The 18,309-nt window shown below is 40.8% G+C and overlaps 1 protein-coding gene across 3 annotated transcripts in view; it reads right to left on the bottom strand.

The window, feature by feature from the left end:
- Window positions 1-18,309, bottom strand: part of LOC126416337 (UDP-GalNAc:beta-1,3-N-acetylgalactosaminyltransferase 2-like) — a 154,614-nt gene that overhangs the window by 114,803 nt on the left and 21,502 nt on the right. For 2 of the 3 annotated variants that reach the window (XM_050084008.1, XM_050084006.1), the window contains exon 2: window positions 7,969-8,190. The exons of the other annotated variant lie outside the window; for it this stretch is intronic. In XM_050084008.1, coding sequence (XP_049939965.1) covers window positions 7,969-8,190 — 222 coding nt within the window. The remainder of the gene's footprint in view (window positions 1-7,968; window positions 8,191-18,309) is intronic. 3 annotated transcript variants of the gene reach the window in all.

Here is an 18,309-nt window from a genome sequence, read left to right as displayed (position 1 = left end):
CAGCCAAGCAGCAGCTGCCTTGTGGTCTCAATCCCTGTATCTGTCATGATACTCCCTATTCATCCAGGATTATTTGTTGCTAAGAGGACAAGTATGTTTTTACAGCCATTTACGTTTTGAGCGGCCTCATGAACTAAATGTCAAAAATAATTTTCTAAGAAAGCATTCAGTGCAATTTTAGATGACGTTTTATGCCTGCTGCCTGCTTTAAACATATAATTTTTCCAGCATATTGAGGGTAGATTGAAGTCACCACCGACTATAGTTGTATGAGTGGGGTACCTGTTTGAAATGAGACTCAAGTTTTCTTTGAACTGTTCAGCAACTATATCTTCTGAATTGGGGGGTCAGTAAAATAATCCAATTAATAGTTTAGTCCAATTTGAGGTATAACCTTCACCCATACTATTTCACAGGAACTATCTAATTCAATTTCACTACAAGGTAAACTACTTTTGACAGCAATAAATACTCCACCACCAACTGTATTTAGTCTACCCTTTCTGAACACTGTCAGGTCATTTGAAAAAATCTCAGCTGAACTTATTTACGGCTTTAGCCAGCTTTCCGTACCTGTAACTATTTGAGCTTCAGTGCTTTCTATTAAGGCCAGGAGCTCTGGTTCTTTCCCAACACAGCTATGACAATTTACAACTACAATTCTGATCATTTCTACAACTATCTTACTGTGTTTTACCTGCCCCCTTTTAGACAGACACCCTTTCTGTGGTTTCCTGAGATACTCTAACCTAAAAAAACCGCTCAGTCCCTTCCACACAGCCCCCACTACCTGTGTAGCCACTTCCTGTGTGTAATGGACTCCTGACCTATTAATCAGAACCCGAAAACCCACCACTTGATGGTGCAAGTCAAGGAATTTGCAGCCTACATGATCGCAGAACTGCCCGAGCCTCTGATTCAGACCCTCCACTTGGCTCTGCACCAAAGGACCACAGTCAGTTCTGTCGACGATGCTGCAGATGGTGAGCTCTGCCTTAATCTCCCAAGCGAGACTGGCAGTCTTTACCATTTCCGACAGCCGCCTGAATCCAGAGAGAATCTCCTGTGATCCAAAGTGACACATGTCATTGGTACTGACATGGACCACCACCTACAGTTGTCTGCACCCTGTACTCTTCATGGCATCCGGAAGCACCCTTTCCACGTCCGGAATGACTTACTCCGGTATGCACATGGAGTGCACACTGGATTCCTTCCCCTCCTTGGCAGCCATGTTCCTAATGGGCCCCATTACGTGCCTAACGTTGGCACTTCCAAGTACAAGCAAACCCACCCTCTGTGAATGCCCAGACCTTGTGAGCTGAGAAGCTTCCTCTGGAAGAGGGTGGACGACTGCATCCGGCTCAGAGACTTTGTAAGCCACAGATAACATCCGAAACCTGTTCATCAAATGAACTGGGGAGGCCCTACAATTGGCCCCTTGGAAAGTTTTTCGCTGCCTGCCAGACTTTGGAATGATCTCCTATTTGGCCACGGGTGAAGGGTCAACCTCGGTGCAGGCAGTACATGGGGCAGCCACAGCAGTGGACTGATCAGCGACATGTGGGTTGTGCTTGACGTCCCTCGCATCCCTGGGTCCAACCCCCCACAGTGATGACCCTTGGCAGCAGCCTCAAGCTGTGTGACAGGAGCCAACACTGCCTGGAGCTGTGAGTGAAGGGTCACCAATTCAGCTTGCATCTGTACATAGCAATCGCAGTGCTTATCCATTTCTGAAGTTGCTCCTGTTTCAAACTCCTAAAAATATGTAATAAACGAATGGTCTACTCGTCTTATTACCAGCAGGAACACGAGCAGCTCTGTCACTGACACTGGACACATTATTACTAATGTCCTGTTTGACCAGTCAAGTCTTTTAAGTATCTGGGTGTAATATGAGATGAAATGAGCATGTGAGAACTGTGGTGGGGAAGGTGAATGGTCGACTTCGGTTAATTAGGAGACTTTTAGGAAAGAGTGGTTCACCTGTAAAGAAGACAACATATAGTATGCTGGTGTGGCCTATTATTGACTACTGCTCGAGTGTTTGGGATCCATGCTAGCTCGGATTAATGGAAGACAGCGAAGCAATTCAGACGTGAACTGTTAGATTTGTTACCGGTAGGATTGAGCAACATGTAAGTGTTATGGAGATGCTTTGGGAACCCAAAAGGGGATCCCTGGAGGGAGCGCGACATTCTTTTCAAGGAACACTACTGAGAAAATTTAGAGAACCAGCATTTGAAGCTGACTGCTGAATGATTCTATCTACTGCTCCCAACACACATTGCATATAAGGACCATAAAGATAAGATACGAGAAATGAGGGCTCATAAGGAGGCATAAAGACAGTCATTTTTTCCTTGCTCTATTTGTGAGTGGAAGAGTAATGGAAATTACTAGTAGTGGTACAGGGTACCCTCTGCTACACACCACGCAGTGGCTTGTGGAGTATCTATGTAGATGTAGACGTATTCCGCCCAATCCTTTCATCTCTCTTTGTCAAGGAATCACAGTCCATCTCCCTACGTGACTCCAGGTTTGTTCTTGAAGGACTCTGACACTGTTATTCTGAATGTGACTTTATATGTTATGTTGTTTAAGATCTGTTTAATCAGTTCATTGGATTTTCTATCCAAACTCGTTTCCTTCAAAATTTGAAACAGTGTCATTCTATATAGTAAATCAAAGACATTTCTGAAGTCAATGAATGTGAACACAGACAGATTGCTTCTCTATTTTTGAAACACCATTAGCAATTTCAAATTCAAGATGTGGTCTGCATATGATCTGCTCTTTCTGAAACTTCCACGGTAGTCATCAATTTGTGGGTTTAGCTGTTTTCCTACTCTGTTTGGCAATGCTCTTTAGAATATCATATAAGTCACTTGTATTAGTGGTACTCCTTCTTCCACCACTATAAATGAGCAATCAATATTTCTGTCAGTTTCTGCATTTCTAGGAATTTTTATAGCTGTTTATGCTTTACTTAGCAAAGAAATTTCCTTGCAGATTGCCGATTCTTGACATTCAGTAACCATGTTCCATGCTACACTACCCTTCTTTGAAAAGATGCACCTCATCATGAGGTACCATTTACAGTGGAATTTATCTACAGTTCTACAACAAGTGATTGAATTCTGTCCTTGACTGCTATTTCTCCTACATCTAAATCTACATGGATACTCTGCAAATCACATTTTAGTGCCTGGCAGAGGGTTCATCGAATCACCTTCACAATTCTCTATTATTCCAATCTCATAAAGCGCGTGGAAAGAACGAACACCTGTATCTTCCCGTACAAGCTCTGATTTCCCTTATTTTATTGTGGTGATCATTTCTCCCTAAGTAGGTCAGTGTCCACAAAATATTTTCACATTCGGAGGAGAAACTAGGCGATTTGAATTTCATGAAAAGATTCCGTCACAACAAAAAATGACTTTGTTTTAATAATGTGCAGCCCAAATCCTGTATCATTTCAGTGACACTCCTCCCATATTTCGCGACAGTACAAAATGTGTTGCCCTTCTTTGAACTTTTTCAATGTACTCTGTCAATCCAATCTGGTAAAGATCCCACACTGTGCAGCAGTATTCTAAAAATAGGACGGACAAGCATGGTGTAGGCAGTCTCCTTAATATATCTATTACATTTTCTAACAAGGGAACCTCCCCATCGCACCCCCCTCAGATTTAGTTATAAGTTGGCACAGTGGATAGGCCTTGATAAACTGAACACAGATCAATTGAGAAAACAGGAAGAAGTTGTGTGGAACTGTGAAAAAATAAGCAAAATATACAAACTGAGTAGTCCATGGGACACATAAGCAACATAATGGACAATATGAGCTTAGGAGCGCCGTGGTCTCGTGGTAGCGTGAGCAGCTGCAGAACGAGAAGTCCTTGGTTCAAGTCTTCCCTCGACTGAAAATTTTACTTTCTTTATTTTTGCATAGATATTATCTGTCCGTTCGTTCATTGACATCTCTGTTCACTGTAATAAGTTTAGTGTCTGTGTTTTGCGACCGCATCGTAAAACCGTGGAATTAGTAGACGAAAGGACGTGCATCTCCCATGGGAACAGAAAACATTTGATCGCAAGGTCATAGGTCAACCGTTTCCTCCACAAGAAAACACATCTGATATATTTTATACGACACTGGTGACGGCATGTGCGTCACATGACAGGAATATGTTGTCGACCCACCTAACTTGTACACTTGGCGAATGGGTAAAAAGATTCTTCTACCTTGTTCGATTTAGGTTTTCACTCCCAAAAAGTGATGAAAACATAAGAGTTTGTCACATAAACTGAAAATAAAAAATTAAACTTTTCACTCGATAGAAGATTTGAACCAAGGACCTTTCGTTCCGCAGCCGCTCACGTTACCAGCGTCCTTAATGTTGCCTATCTTCCCTTGAACTATTCAGTTTGTATATTTTGATTATTTTTTCACAGTTCCACACAAGTTCTTCCTGTTTTCGCAATTGATCTGTGTTCAGTTTTTCAAGGCCTATCCACTGTGCCAACTTATAACTAAATCTGAGGGGGGTGCGATGGGGAGGTTCCCTTGTAAGTGTCCTGCTGATAAAACGTAGTCTTTGGTTAGCCTTCTCCACAATACTTTCTGTGTGTTCCTTCTAATTTAAGTTGTCTGTAATTGTAATTCCTAGGTATTTAGTTGAATTTACGGCATTTAGATTTTACTGATTTCTCATGTAACTGAACTTCAATGGATTCCTTTTAGCACTCATATGGTTGACCTCACACTTTTTGTTATTTAGGGTCGACTGCCAATTTTTTGCACCATTCAGATATCATTTCTAAATCGTTTTGCAATTTATTTTGATCTTCCCATGACTTTATTAGTTGATAAATGACAGTGTCATCTGCAAACAACCTAAGATGGCTGCTCAGATTGTCTCCCAAAACGTTTATAAGGGTTGCAACCTTTGTTCAATCAAGTACGAGCAGCCCTTAGCAGCTCGCCATCTTATTGACAACTATTCATGACGTTGCCTTTCCGGATTAGATTTTTTTAAATGTGACTTGTAAGTACTGCATCTCTTTCCTGTCAGTACAAACTTTAGTTTTATTAATACATTATATACCTAATATGTTTTACAACAGTTAGCTTAATTCTGAAGAAGACACTCATAGTAGCGTTGAAACCTGGTCAATTTTGACTTAATATTTGTGACCAAGGGCTTATTTGTTTCTGATATAATTCTGACATGGTCACTGAACCTTAGCAGCTATGTTCAAAGTTTTTATTTTTGGAGGATTTAGGGGTTACAATATTCAATCTTGCTACAACAACCAAGTGTTCACTAATCCCTGTATCTGTTTTGATGCTCGTTATTAACTAAGGATTATTTGTTGCTACGAGGTCAAGTGTGTTTTCACAACCGTTTACTATTTGCTTGGGCTCATGAACTAACTGCTCAAAATAATTTTCAGAGAATGCGTTTAGCACAATTTCAGATGATGTTTTATGCGTACCTCCAGAATTAAACATGTATTTTCACCAACATATTGAGGGTAAATTAAAGTCACCACCAACTATTATTGTATGAGTCGGGTATGTGTCTTAAATCAAACTCAAGTTTTCTTTGAACCTTTCAGCAACTGTATCATCTGGATTAGGAGGTCGGTAAAAGGATCCAGTTATTATTTTATTCCGGCTGCCAACAACGACCCCTGCCCATACTACCTCACAGGAACTATCTACTTCAATTTCGTGACAAGACAAACTACTTCTAACAGCAACCAACATGCCGCCACCAACCATGTTTAGCCAATCCTTTCGGAACACCGTTAGCTCCTTTGCAAAAATTTCGGCTGAGATTATCTCCTGCTTTGCCCAGCTTTCAGAGCCTACAACGATTTGAGTGTTGGTGCTTTCTATTAGCGCTTAGAACTCTGGTACTTTCCCAACACACCTATGACAATTTACAACTGTTATACCGATGGTTCCTGTATCTACATTCTTCCTGTGTTCGCCCTGCACCCTTTGTGACTGAAGTCCTTCTTGTTTTCCCCAAGACCCTCTAACCTAAAAAACACCACACCACACAGCCCCTGCTACCTGTGTAAACGCCTCCTGTGTATAGTGGACACCTGACCTATTCAGCAATTCAGCAGAACCTGAAACCCAAGTCGAGGAATCTGCAGCCTACACAATTCCAGAACCATCTGAGCCTCTGATTCAGACCCTCCACTCAGCTCTGTAGCAGGGGTCTGCAATTGGTTCTGCCGACTATGCTGCAAATGGTCAGCTCTGCTTTCATCTTGCAAGCAAGACTGACAGCCTTTATCACTTGTGTTAGCTGCTCAAAACCAGAGAGAATCTCTTCTGATCCCAAGTGACACACATCATTGGTACTGATGTGAGCAACCACCTGCAGTTGGCTGCACCCTGTGCTCCTCATGGCATCCGGGAGGACCCATTCCACATCTGGAATGACTCCACCCGATATGCACACGGAGTGCATATTGGTTTTCTTTCCCATCTTGGCAGCCATGTCGCTAAGGGCCCCATAACGCATCTAACGTTAGAGCTCCCAACTATAAATAATCCCACCCTCTGTGATTGTCTGGATCTTGAAGGGTGAGAGGTTTCCTCTGAAACAGGACAGGCGACGGCATCTCACTCAGTGACAGTGTCAGCCACAGACAGCACCTAGAATCTATTTGTCAGACAAACCAGGGAGGCCTTACGTGTAGCCACCTGGGAAGTCTTTCACCACCTGCTACGTCCCGGGTGACCTCCCACTTGACAACAGGTGAGGGGTCAACCTCAGTGTGAGCAGTAACTGGACTGGCCACTGGTGAGGACCGATTGGAGGACTCGGATGTGCGAGATGTCCGGTGGATCCCCAAGGCCGGCCCACAACAGTGGTGCCCATTCACTGCAGCCTCAAGCTGTGTAACCGAAGCCATCACAGCCTGGAGTTGAGAGCAAAGTGTCACCAACTTGGCTCGAATCCACACACAACAATCGCAGTACCTGTCCATGCTAAAGACGGTGGAAAACTAAACTATGCAGATAAATAGACTATCGGCACATGTTGCACAACTCTACTCTAGACACTGACGGAAACACAGGAACTGTGTCTAAAAAATTATATTAATACACAGAGATTCAAAAACCTAACTACCGAAGTACTCAGGTGAAACTAAATAATTCGCCCAAATAGAAACCTGTAATATGTCACAAAACTGGTTTACTTTCCGACGCAAACGAAAGCGCAAGAACTGTGGCTACTACATATTAAATTAACAAGCAGAAACTCAAGAAACTGAACTATTAAAGCACACAGATGATATCATAAAATTCACTCCTGGTTAGGAACTCATAAAAGTGACAAAATCAGTTACTTTCCTGTTGCTGAATGTGTCTCGGCCAGCTGCTGCTGCCTGACTCCTACTTTCTGTACACAATGCAATCAACATAATCAAATTCCTTTTACATTTTAAGCAAAGTAAGATCCACCATCGTATCCACTAGTTACACGAAACAGCTTTTACAAATCCCTACCAAATTCCAATATAATTTTGTTGGTGGTTTTATTATTAACTCTGAATAAAATTGCAAAGAACTGTTATTTTAACAGTCTCTTTTGGCTCTACAAGCATTATGATTTTGCCACCAAGTGTAACATACTAGGCATTCCACAGTACCATTCTCTGTCAATTGTTTCTTTGTAAACCTCATAATTTACTGCATATCACAACTTTTTCAACATTTTCCCACCCAGAAAGAATTTAGAATCTCATTCTAACCCTTTTAAATGTACTTCAACAGTCCTACGGCAACACATCTTGAATGAAACTTGAAATATTCATCTATTTTAGAATGACAACAACTATTTGAAATTGCCATGAGACCATCAAATTTTATTTGACACTACCTGCAATATTTCTTTAAAATATGATGATGACCCTTTTCCAAATATAAAATCTTACCTTTAGGAAGCGAGATTCGCCAGTTTTCACAAGACCACTCATCAGACCTATCAGAAGGATGTACTGGACAAACTTCAGACCCAATCACAAAATAATATTTAATTCTTGCATCGCCTTTAATAAGATTTATCCACGTGTCTCTGACTGCTTGTCTTCTTTCAGAATTGTTCTGTGCTGATAAAATCCCAATTACCAACATCACTTTATTGCGGTGCAATACATCTGTAAGAATACCAATTCCTTATTTAAAACTCAGTACACTAGTGGATTAACTTAAAAACCGAAATGAAATTCTTTCATAACTTAAAATCACCATTGTCTTATGTAACAATAAATTTACTGTTAATGTATGCATGCAGTTTGCCGAGCAGGTAACAGTGAACAATATATTTATTGATGATTAGTTGAATTATGAGTAACCCCTTTTTCGGTGACAAGAAGTTTTTTACTCATTCACTCACTTATTCATTGTGTCCCATAGATTCCATCACGAAGGAGAACTTTCAGGGATGTGGAATGAGTCAAGGTATAAATCAGCTAAAGACTAGCAAATATAAAACTTAATATTTATACACTATTAACAAAAAGCTCTCACTGCAGTGCTTAGTAATGTTCGTGCTTATGCCAGCTAATTGTAATTAAGTAAACTAGCAACAGAGCTGTTACTTTGCGAAATGGTGCTGCCTACTCAGTTATATTATACAGTTGGTGTTCATTTGCTGTTAGTATCTTAATATTTACTTGATTGCAATGTTATGTTTTAAATAAAATATATATCTACATCTTTAAACACTGAGTCCTTTTTATAGTACATTACTATGTGGCATGCAGCTTTACATGAAATACTGCTACTTCTCATGAAGCCAATAGAACTTTACAGTCCTTAAATCTAGATATCAAGAAAATTTGCAGAAAGAGAAGCTCAGGAGCTGTTTTCATTTGAATTGGTAGGGGTTTCCAATTTCTTATTTTATCTTAATGGGAGCTTGTGAAATGTCTTCTCACCAGTTCCTGTCTGTTCCCTAGGTAAGAAGGCAAGGTCTACATAATTTTTATGGCTCTTCATTGTCTTCTATAAAAAAACACCATGGACCTTGCCGTTGGTGGGGAGGCTTGAGTGCCTCAGCAATACAGATGGCCGTACCGTAGGTGCAACCATAACGAAGGGTATCTGTTGAGAGGCCAGACAAACGTGTGGTTCCTGAAGAGGGGCAGCAGCCTTTTCAGTAGTTGAAGGGGCAACAGTTTGGATGACTGACTGATCTGGCCTTGTAACACTAACCAAAATGGCCTAGCTGTGCTGGTACTGCGAACGGTTGAAAGCAAGGAGAAACTACAGCCGTAATTATTCCCGAGGGCATGCAGCTTCACTGTATGATTAAATGATGATGGCGTCCTCTTCGGTAAAATATTCCGGAGGTAAAATAGTCCCCCATTCGGATCTCCGGGCGGGGACTACTAAAGAGGACGATGTTATCAGGAGAAAGAAAACTGGCGTTCTATGAATCGGAGCGTAGAATGTCAGATCCCTTAATCGGGCAGGTAGGTTAGGAAATTTAAAAAGGGAAATGGATATGATAAAGTTAGATATAGTGGGAATTAGTGAAGTTCGGTGGCAGGAGGAACAAGACTTTTGGTCAGGTGAATACAGGGTTATAAATACAAAGTCAAATAGGGGTCATGCAGGAGTAGGTTTAATAATGAACAAAAAAATAGGAGTGCGAGTAAGCTACTACAAACAGCAGAGTGAACTCATTATTGTGGTCAAGATAGACACGAAGCCCATGCCTACTACAGTAGTACAAGTTTATATGCCAACTAGCTCTGCAGATGATGAAGAAATTAAAGAAATATATGAGGAGATAAAAGAAATTATTCAAATAGTGAAGGGAGATGAAAATTTAAGTCATGAGTGACTGGAATTCGGTAGTAGGAAAAGGAAGAGAAGGAAACGTAGCAGGTGATTATGGATAGGGGGGGAAGAATTTAAAAGGAAGCCGTCTGGTAGAATTTTGCACAGAGCATAACTTAATCATAGCTAACACTTGGTTCAAGAATCACAAAATAAGGTTGTATACATGGAAGAAGCCTGGAGATATTGACAGGTTTCAGACAGATTATATAATGGTAAGACAGAGAGAATAGAATTGGGGAGAAGAGGAGTTTGTGGCACAACTTGACGAGAAGAAGGGACCGGTTGGTAGGACATGTTCTGAGGCATCAAGGGATCACAAATTTAGCATTGGAGGGCAGCGTGGAGGGTAAAAATCGTAGGAGGAGACCAAGAGATGAATACATTAAGCAGATTCAGAAAGATGTAGGTTGCAGTAGGTACTGGGAGATGAAGAAACTTGCACAGGATAGGGTAGCATTGAGAGCCGCATCAAACCAGTCTCAGGACTGAAGACCCCAACAACAACAACAACAACAACAACAACAAGTCAGAGAGTCAGGAACCAGGTTTTAAATTGTAAGACATTTCCAGGGGCAGATGTGGACTCTGACCACAATCTATTGGTTATGAACTGTATATTAAAACTGAAGAAACTGCAAAAAGGTGGGAATTTAAGGAGATGGGACCTGGATAAACTGACTAAACCAGAGGTTGTACAGAGTATCAGGGAGAGTATAATGGAAAAATTGACAGGAATGGGGGAAAGACATACAGAAGAAGAAGAATGGGTAGCTTTGAGGGATGAAGTAGTGAAGGCAGTAGAGGATCAAGTAGGTAAAAAGTCTAGGGCTGGTAGAAATCCTTGGGTAACAGAAGAAATATTAAATTTAATTGATGAAAGAAGAAAATATAAAAATGCAATAACTGAAGCAGGCAAAAAGGAATACAAACGTGTCAAAAACGAGATCGAAAGGAAGTGCAAAATGGCTAAGCACGGATGGCAAGAGGACAAATGTAAGGATGTTGAGGCTTATCTCACTAGGGGTAAGGTAGATACTGCCTACAGGAAAATTAAAGAGACCTTTGGAGAAAAGAGAACCACTTGTATGAATATCAAGACCTCAGATGGAAACCCAGTGCTAAGCAAAGAAGGGAAAGCAGAAAGGTGGAAGGAGTACATCGATGGTCTATACAAGGGCGCTGTACTTGAGGGCAGTATTATGGAAATGGAAGAGGATGTAGATGAAGATGAAATGGGAGATATAGTGCTGCGTGAAGCACTGAAAGACCTAAGTCGAAACAAGGCCCCGGGAGTAGACAACATTCCATTAGAACTACTGACAGCCTTGGGAGAGCCAGTCCTGACAAATCTCTACCATCTGGTGAGCAAAATGTGTGAGACAGGTGAAATACCCTCAGACTTCAAGAAGAATATAATAATTCCAATCCCAAAGAAAGCAGTTGTTGATAGATGTGAAAATTACCGAACTATCAGTTTAATAAGCCACAGCTGCAAAATACTAACGCGAATTCTTTACATACGAATGGAAAAACTGGTAGAAGCCGACCTCTGGGAAGATCAGTTTGGATTCCATAGAAATGTTGGAACACGTGAGGCAATACTGGCCCTACAGCTTATCTTAGAAGCTAGATTAAGAAAAGGCAAATCTACGTTTCTAGCATTTGTAGACTTAGAGAAAGCTTTTGACAATTTTGACTGGAATACTCTTTTTCAAATTCTGAAGGTGGCAGGGATAAAATACAGGGAGCAAAAGGCTATTTACAATTTGTACAGAAACCAGATGGCAGTTATAAGAGTCGAGGGGCATGAAAGAGAAGCAGTGGTTGGGAAGGGAGTGAGACAGGGGTGTAGCCTCTCCCCAATGTTATTCAATCTGTATATTGAGCAAGCAGTAAAGGAAACAAAAGAAAAATTCGGAGTAGGTATTAAAATCCATGAAGAAGAAATAAAAACTTTCAGGTTTGCCGATGACATAGCAATTCTATCAGAGACAGCAAAGGACTTGGAAGAGCAATTGAACAGAATGGATAGTGACTTGAAAGGAGGATATAAGATAAACATCAACAAAAGCAATTAAGTCGAGTGATGCTGAGGGAATTAGATTAGGAATTGAGACACTTAAAGTAGTAAAGGAGTTTTGCTATTTGGGGAGCAGAATAACTGATGATGGTCAAAGTAGAGAGGATATAAAATGTAGACTGGCAATGGCAAGGAAAGCGTTTCTGAAGAAGAGAAATTTGTTAACGTCGAGTATAGACTTAAGTGTCAGGAAGTTGTTTCTGAAAGTATTTGTATGGAGTGCAGCCATGTATGGAAGTGAAACATGGACGATAAATAGTTTGGACAAGAAGAGAATAGAAGCTTTTGAAATGTGGTGCTACAGAAGAATGCTGAATATTAGATGGGTAGATCACATAACTAATGAGGAGGTACTGAATAGAATTGGGGAGAAGAGGAGTTTGTGGCACAAGTTGACTAGAAGAAGGGATTGGTTGGTAGGACATGTTCTGAGGCATCAAGGGATCACCAATTTAGTATTGGAGGGCAGTGTGGAGGGTAAAAATCATAGAGGGAGACCAAGAGATGAATACACTAAGCACATTCAGAAGAATGTAGGTTGCAGTAGGTACTGGGAGATGAAGAAGTTTGCACAGGATAGAGCAGCATGGAGAGCTGTATCAAACCAGTCTTGGGACTGAAGACCAGAACAACAACAACATTTTTTTCTACTGTGATAGTGGAAATCACATTTCAGCTGAAGCTGATTTTCATTTCAGCACCAAAAGCTGTTAAAAAGTAAACATATTGGGAATGAGTGTAAGATTTCTGAGAGAGTTAAAAATATTTCAACAAGATGTATGAGAAGGATAGATTGCTACTCACTACATGGAGGAAAAGCTTAGTCACAGCAGGGATGCTGAGAAAAGACTGATGAGCTGTGTGACAAAGTCCTATATCAGACATGGACAGCAGAAAAGACACACACATGCATAGCTCACCCACACATGGTCACTGTCATTTCCGGGTACTATGGTCCAACCACAATTCTCTGACACTCAGGGATGATAGTGAGTGAGTGAGTGTGAGTGCCCCCCCCCCCCCCCCCCCCTCTCTCTCTCTCTCTCTCTCTCTCTCTCTCTCTCTCTCTCTCTCTCTCTGTGTGTGTGTGTGCGTGTGTGTGTGTGTGTGTGTGTGTGTGTGTGTTTTTTATAGATGTGTGAATATGTGAACCTTTTGTTTTCTCTACATCTGAAGGAGGTCTTAGTCTGATGACTAATAGTATCTGACAGTCTTTTTTCAATGTGCATGTCTGCCACTCTCTACGTGTTCATTAGCAATCTCTTCGTATTATTGTTATTCTGTCCTGGATTCTCCATCAACTGATTTTGTAAGATGTGCTGGTGCTAACTTGTATAAATGACCAGGTCAGATTCAAGTCTGTGATACAATCTGTCAACAATACTCTGTGCTTTCTGTTATGAAGGCAATACTCCATCCACATAAGTGAAGTGCCATTAACAACCTGACACTTCAGTTTGTCAGGTATAACAGGCTGGTTTGTCAAGTATCATAGGCTTTGGCAAAGTTACAAAATATAGCATAACTGTTTATCTCTGCCAAGGCTTCATTAATGGGGCCTTGTATTTGTTTGGCTATGAAGAATCCCATATGAAATCCAAAATGAGGGGCTGTTAAGTTCAGCTCAATTGAATGAGTCAGTATTCTATTGTAGGCCACTATCTCCTACACTTTTCAAATAAATAAAGGAGCGAAATAGGTATGTAATTAAGAGGTGTTCCTCCTATACACACTTTTATAGGTGGATGGCAGTAAGTTAAATTTAAGTCATTGACTGATTACAGAGATAGCTTCATGAGGATTCAATCAAGTCATCACAAGATTTTAATATTCGGGTAGAAACACCGTCATAGCCCACACAATTACTACTATACAATGATCTGATGAATTTCGTAATTTCCTTGGGGTTATATTTTTGAAACTAATGTCTGTTGGTGGTTCACATAGAGTTCACACACGTAAATCTAATGTATCTTTATTGCACTGTTTACTAATGAGTATGGTATTTGTTGCCACTGCAGGGAAATAATTATTGAATTTCATGACCCAATGATAAGAAAGTTTTGTTTGGGCCTTGTTTAATAAGGTTCCAATTTGGTTTGACCTTGTTCTTGGGGTGTTTTATTTTTTGGGCATTGTTACAAGTTTTGCTTCTTAAATAAAAGATTGGAAGTTTTTCCTGTATTGGTGGAAGCAGAACTTCAATCCTAACTGCAGCTTGTCCTCTGAATAAGGTAGAGTTCTCCCTTCCTACTGCAAAATCCTTTAATCCCAGCAGTTATCTATCCCTCATCCACACTTCAGTTCAGTTAGAAGCTTATTTGTTTTAGGAAAAAACAAGGCTCAAAATGCTGTACAAATATGTTTAGGAAAGAGCTAAATTTTCCATCTACACTGTATGGTTTACATGGTTTTCCCAGTAATTCTTCCCTTTATTACTCTCTAAGTACTGTGATCAGGTTATTGCTTATAATTCTGCAATACAATACTTTTCTTCTATTATCTGTTAATTGTCAGTATATCTTATTGCAACACTGTCAGATACACCACGGATCATAGGTTTTACATCAAAGTTGCTGCACGTTGTTGGGTCTAAAAACAGTATGTCAACGGCTGTTACACTGTGTGCTTCAAATCTCCTAGGGAATTGTACTACGCAAAATACTTCAAAGCTGGACATCAACAACTCTAAGTGCTCTTGATCAGTACTATCTGACACAAAATCAACATTTTAGTCTTCAAAGCAATGAGCCTCCAGTTAAGTCTGAATAACCTCATTAAACTGTTTCTACCTGTCTTATGTAGCTTAAGATACCTTCTGCTGGGAACTTGTAAAATGACAGTAACACAAGTTTGTGTGTTTCCTAATCCACCATTATTGCACAGCATTCAGATGGCTGTTGAACGCAATATTCATTAACAAAAGTGTCTAGGATGTAACTCCACTTTTGCCACGTAGCTCCTCCCCCTTTATTGGTTCTACAAGAGTACAATATTATTAGCTTGTATCCATCAAGATGATTCTGTTCAACTTCTAAGATTTCCATGCGATGTTCTAATACGTACAAGTCTGCATTAGTCCCATGTATCCTCACATTTTCCTGAGAGATTATGAGAAGTTCATCTGTTTTATTTATAAGGCTTCTGATGTTTTTATGGAAGACACTAAATGTGGTTTCTTTAATACCCATAGTTTTGTCTCAGCTGCACTATTTTGTTTTGCTAGTAACCTTTTGAATTGCAGCTACATTTATTCCACAACTCAATTTTTTGCCTAAGTTTACCCTAAAATGGAAATTGTGAAATGGGGATCACTGGAATACAGCTTGGTCACACTGGTTGCTTATAGTAATAGAAGAAGCCTATTACCAGAAGTACTCAGATGCACACCATGCTGTGTATGATGTGACTGAGGGCATCAATTACAACCATGTTTAAACAGTCTAATGATCTCACAGTAATATGAGAACCAGTCTCAGCAATGTGCCTGGTGTCATCCCCAATTAAATTGTTACCTGCACCACCTTACTATCATTACATGATCTTCTTTTCCAAGACTCTTCCCCAAAGAGCCTAAATCAAATGTGACATCGTTGAGACTTGCATTTCTGCATGCAGCAAAAGAGCAAATAGTACAAATTTGTCTTACGCACTCGGGGAAAAAAGATTTTTCTAGCAGAACATCAGATCCTTTTCTGATAGAAGTAATGCAAAGAGCTGAAGCACACAAAATTGACTACACATCCCAAAGTTTTTTACCATGAAAGAAGAGGTGGCAGCAGTCAGCTCTCTGGCGCCAATTATTACAGATTTCGTGCCACCTTTGTTGGGGCCTTCACCCGCTTTGGGCCCACAGCAACCCCGTAAACAGCTATTCCAGCAGCAACAAGTCAAATCAGTGGCAGCACTGTTGCCCAACTGCAAATATTGTTTTCTTTGTCGTGAATGCAGTGTGTTCCCCATCAGCACGCAACTTGCCACGAGTGTGGCAGAAAGGGACACTTACCAGAGGCAAAGTTTTAGCAGTTCCGCTGTACACATGTCTCATCCTAAGGCTGTGACCAAGTGAGCGAGCAATCTACAAAAGTGAGGGCATCTCAACAAACAACCCCTCATAATGTATTTGGATGTAAGTTTATGGTCGCTGACATTGCATATAGCTAACAGAAATCTTTGAGCCTATGGATGTCATCACATGCCTAAGAAAGTTCCGTCTTATTTATAACCAAATCATTTTGCCAGAAAATATTCTGGTGATAGTTGACCCCACAGTGGACAACATTTTTGGGATAGAGTCTTTCAAAATTTTTTGATTTACGTGTCATGAAACAGTGCACACCACAAAATTTGAAGAGCTTTGCACTGCCTTACAGACTCTCTGTGGTAAATACACCCAAATTTGCTCACCTGGACTAGGGAAGATAACTAATTTCGAAGCTCATATCACTCTTAAGGCAATGGTGGCACCATGTTTTTCCAAAGCCCACTCTGTGTCCTTGGCTCTTAAAGACATTCTCAAAACAGAGGCAGATAGTTTCACTCATGAAGGTGGGTTAATGGACAGTTCCCCTAATAACAGTAAGCGAAACCAATGGCACACTGAGACTTTGTGGTGATTTAAAAGTAACAATCAACACACATGCGGAAGTGGACCAGAAGAACTCTTTGCAAAATTGGGCTATGGCCATTTATCCAGTAAAACAGACCTTGCAGAGGCATATTTTCAAATTTCCTTAGATGCAGCACCTCAAAATTACCTTGCACTAAACACACTGTACAGCCTTTACCATTACAATCAATTACCTTCTGGAATCTCTTCAGCTGTTCTGCATACCTTGACGATACATTGGCCACAAGTGCAACACCAAAGGACCATCTTCACAGTCTCAAACTTTTGTTCCAGACTGGCAATAAGAGGACTTAAAGGCAACTAGAACAAATGTTCTTTTTCGAAAACATCCTTGATACATTTAGAGTTTAAACTCTCGACAAATGGACTGGAACCAACTAACAACTGTGATGCAGCAATCAATGAAATGCAGCCTACCAGAATATCAAAGGTTTACAGATGTTTCAGGGTAAGATCAATTCAATGCAAACATAGCAGAACTCTCCCACCCATCACCTGGGTGTTGAGGGGCACATTTCGAATGGTCACCTGGCTGTCAATGAGCTTTCCAGGCTTCACAAGATTGCTTTAAGCGGGCACTGTTTTTAATGATGTACACCCATGGCTGGCCTTTGGTACTAGTAAGTGATGCCTACTGGAACCAGTGCAGTCCTCTTCCATAACTACCTTGGCGCACCAAGCACCCTATCATATATGCTATTAAGACCTTATCTACTTCCCAGCAATGCTACTCTCAAATAAAGGCGAGGGATGCCCTCACTATTATTTATACAGTTCAGAAATTTCATCTTCTTGTAGATGATCACTGTCTTTAGCTGCAAACATTACTTACCAGAGTGTACTGCCCATTATCTACAACAATGGGGACTGTACTTGTCTAATTTTCATTATTCTATTCACTGTATAGCAGCAAAGTTACACGCAAATGCAGGAAGGCTGTCCCAGTTCCCCATGATAGCTCCTCCAGCCTTCGACCAACATGAACTAGTGTGTTTCCAACTCACTTCAAATCTGGATTTGGTCGTTTATACCTTTCCATTAACAACAAGCCATTTCTTGCTTTCCTTTAACTTCGTGGCTGTCACCTGCAAGATCCCAATGTTATGCCATGACTCGCTTTGTGCAGAACGGGTGGCTGGACACATCTCCCACTCCTGATTTTCACTTATGCCAACCAAGGTGGCACCAACTACACTTAAATCGAGGGGCTCTCTTGTGCGTCTTGGATGCAGATCATGGCTGTAATCTGATTCCTCCTCCTCTTTGGCCATGAGTACTGTGCCTCCTGTGCACTGTCCATTGGGGCACATGCCTGATGGAAAGTTTGGCTTGACAACACGCATTCTGGCCAAATACTGACTCAGACATCAAGGACCTGTCTGCCAATGTTTCAAATGTCATGCCCATCAAAAGCTGCACCTCCCCATCTGTTCTCTCCCTGCAGAACTGTGGGAGCACATCCACTTAGATTTTGCTGGCCTGGTTTTGTGCTCAATGTGCTTGGTTGCAATAGGTATCTTTCCTGACTACCCTTCTGTGTTCTGCATGTCTCAGGCCAATGCTGCTGCTATTATTGTGGTGCTGGAAAAAGTCTTTGCCCCTGAAGGCAGTTGATGCACCTCTTGTTACTGATAACAGGACGGCAATTATCTCCTACGACTTTTAATGGTTTTGTGCCCATAACAGAAATCAAAACCTTCGGATCGTGCCTGTTCA

This window comes from Schistocerca serialis, chromosome 8 (assembly GCF_023864345.2).
Source record: "Schistocerca serialis cubense isolate TAMUIC-IGC-003099 chromosome 8, iqSchSeri2.2, whole genome shotgun sequence".
NCBI lineage: Eukaryota > Metazoa > Arthropoda > Insecta > Orthoptera > Acrididae > Schistocerca > Schistocerca serialis.
This window is presented reverse-complemented; position numbering and strand designations above follow the sequence as displayed.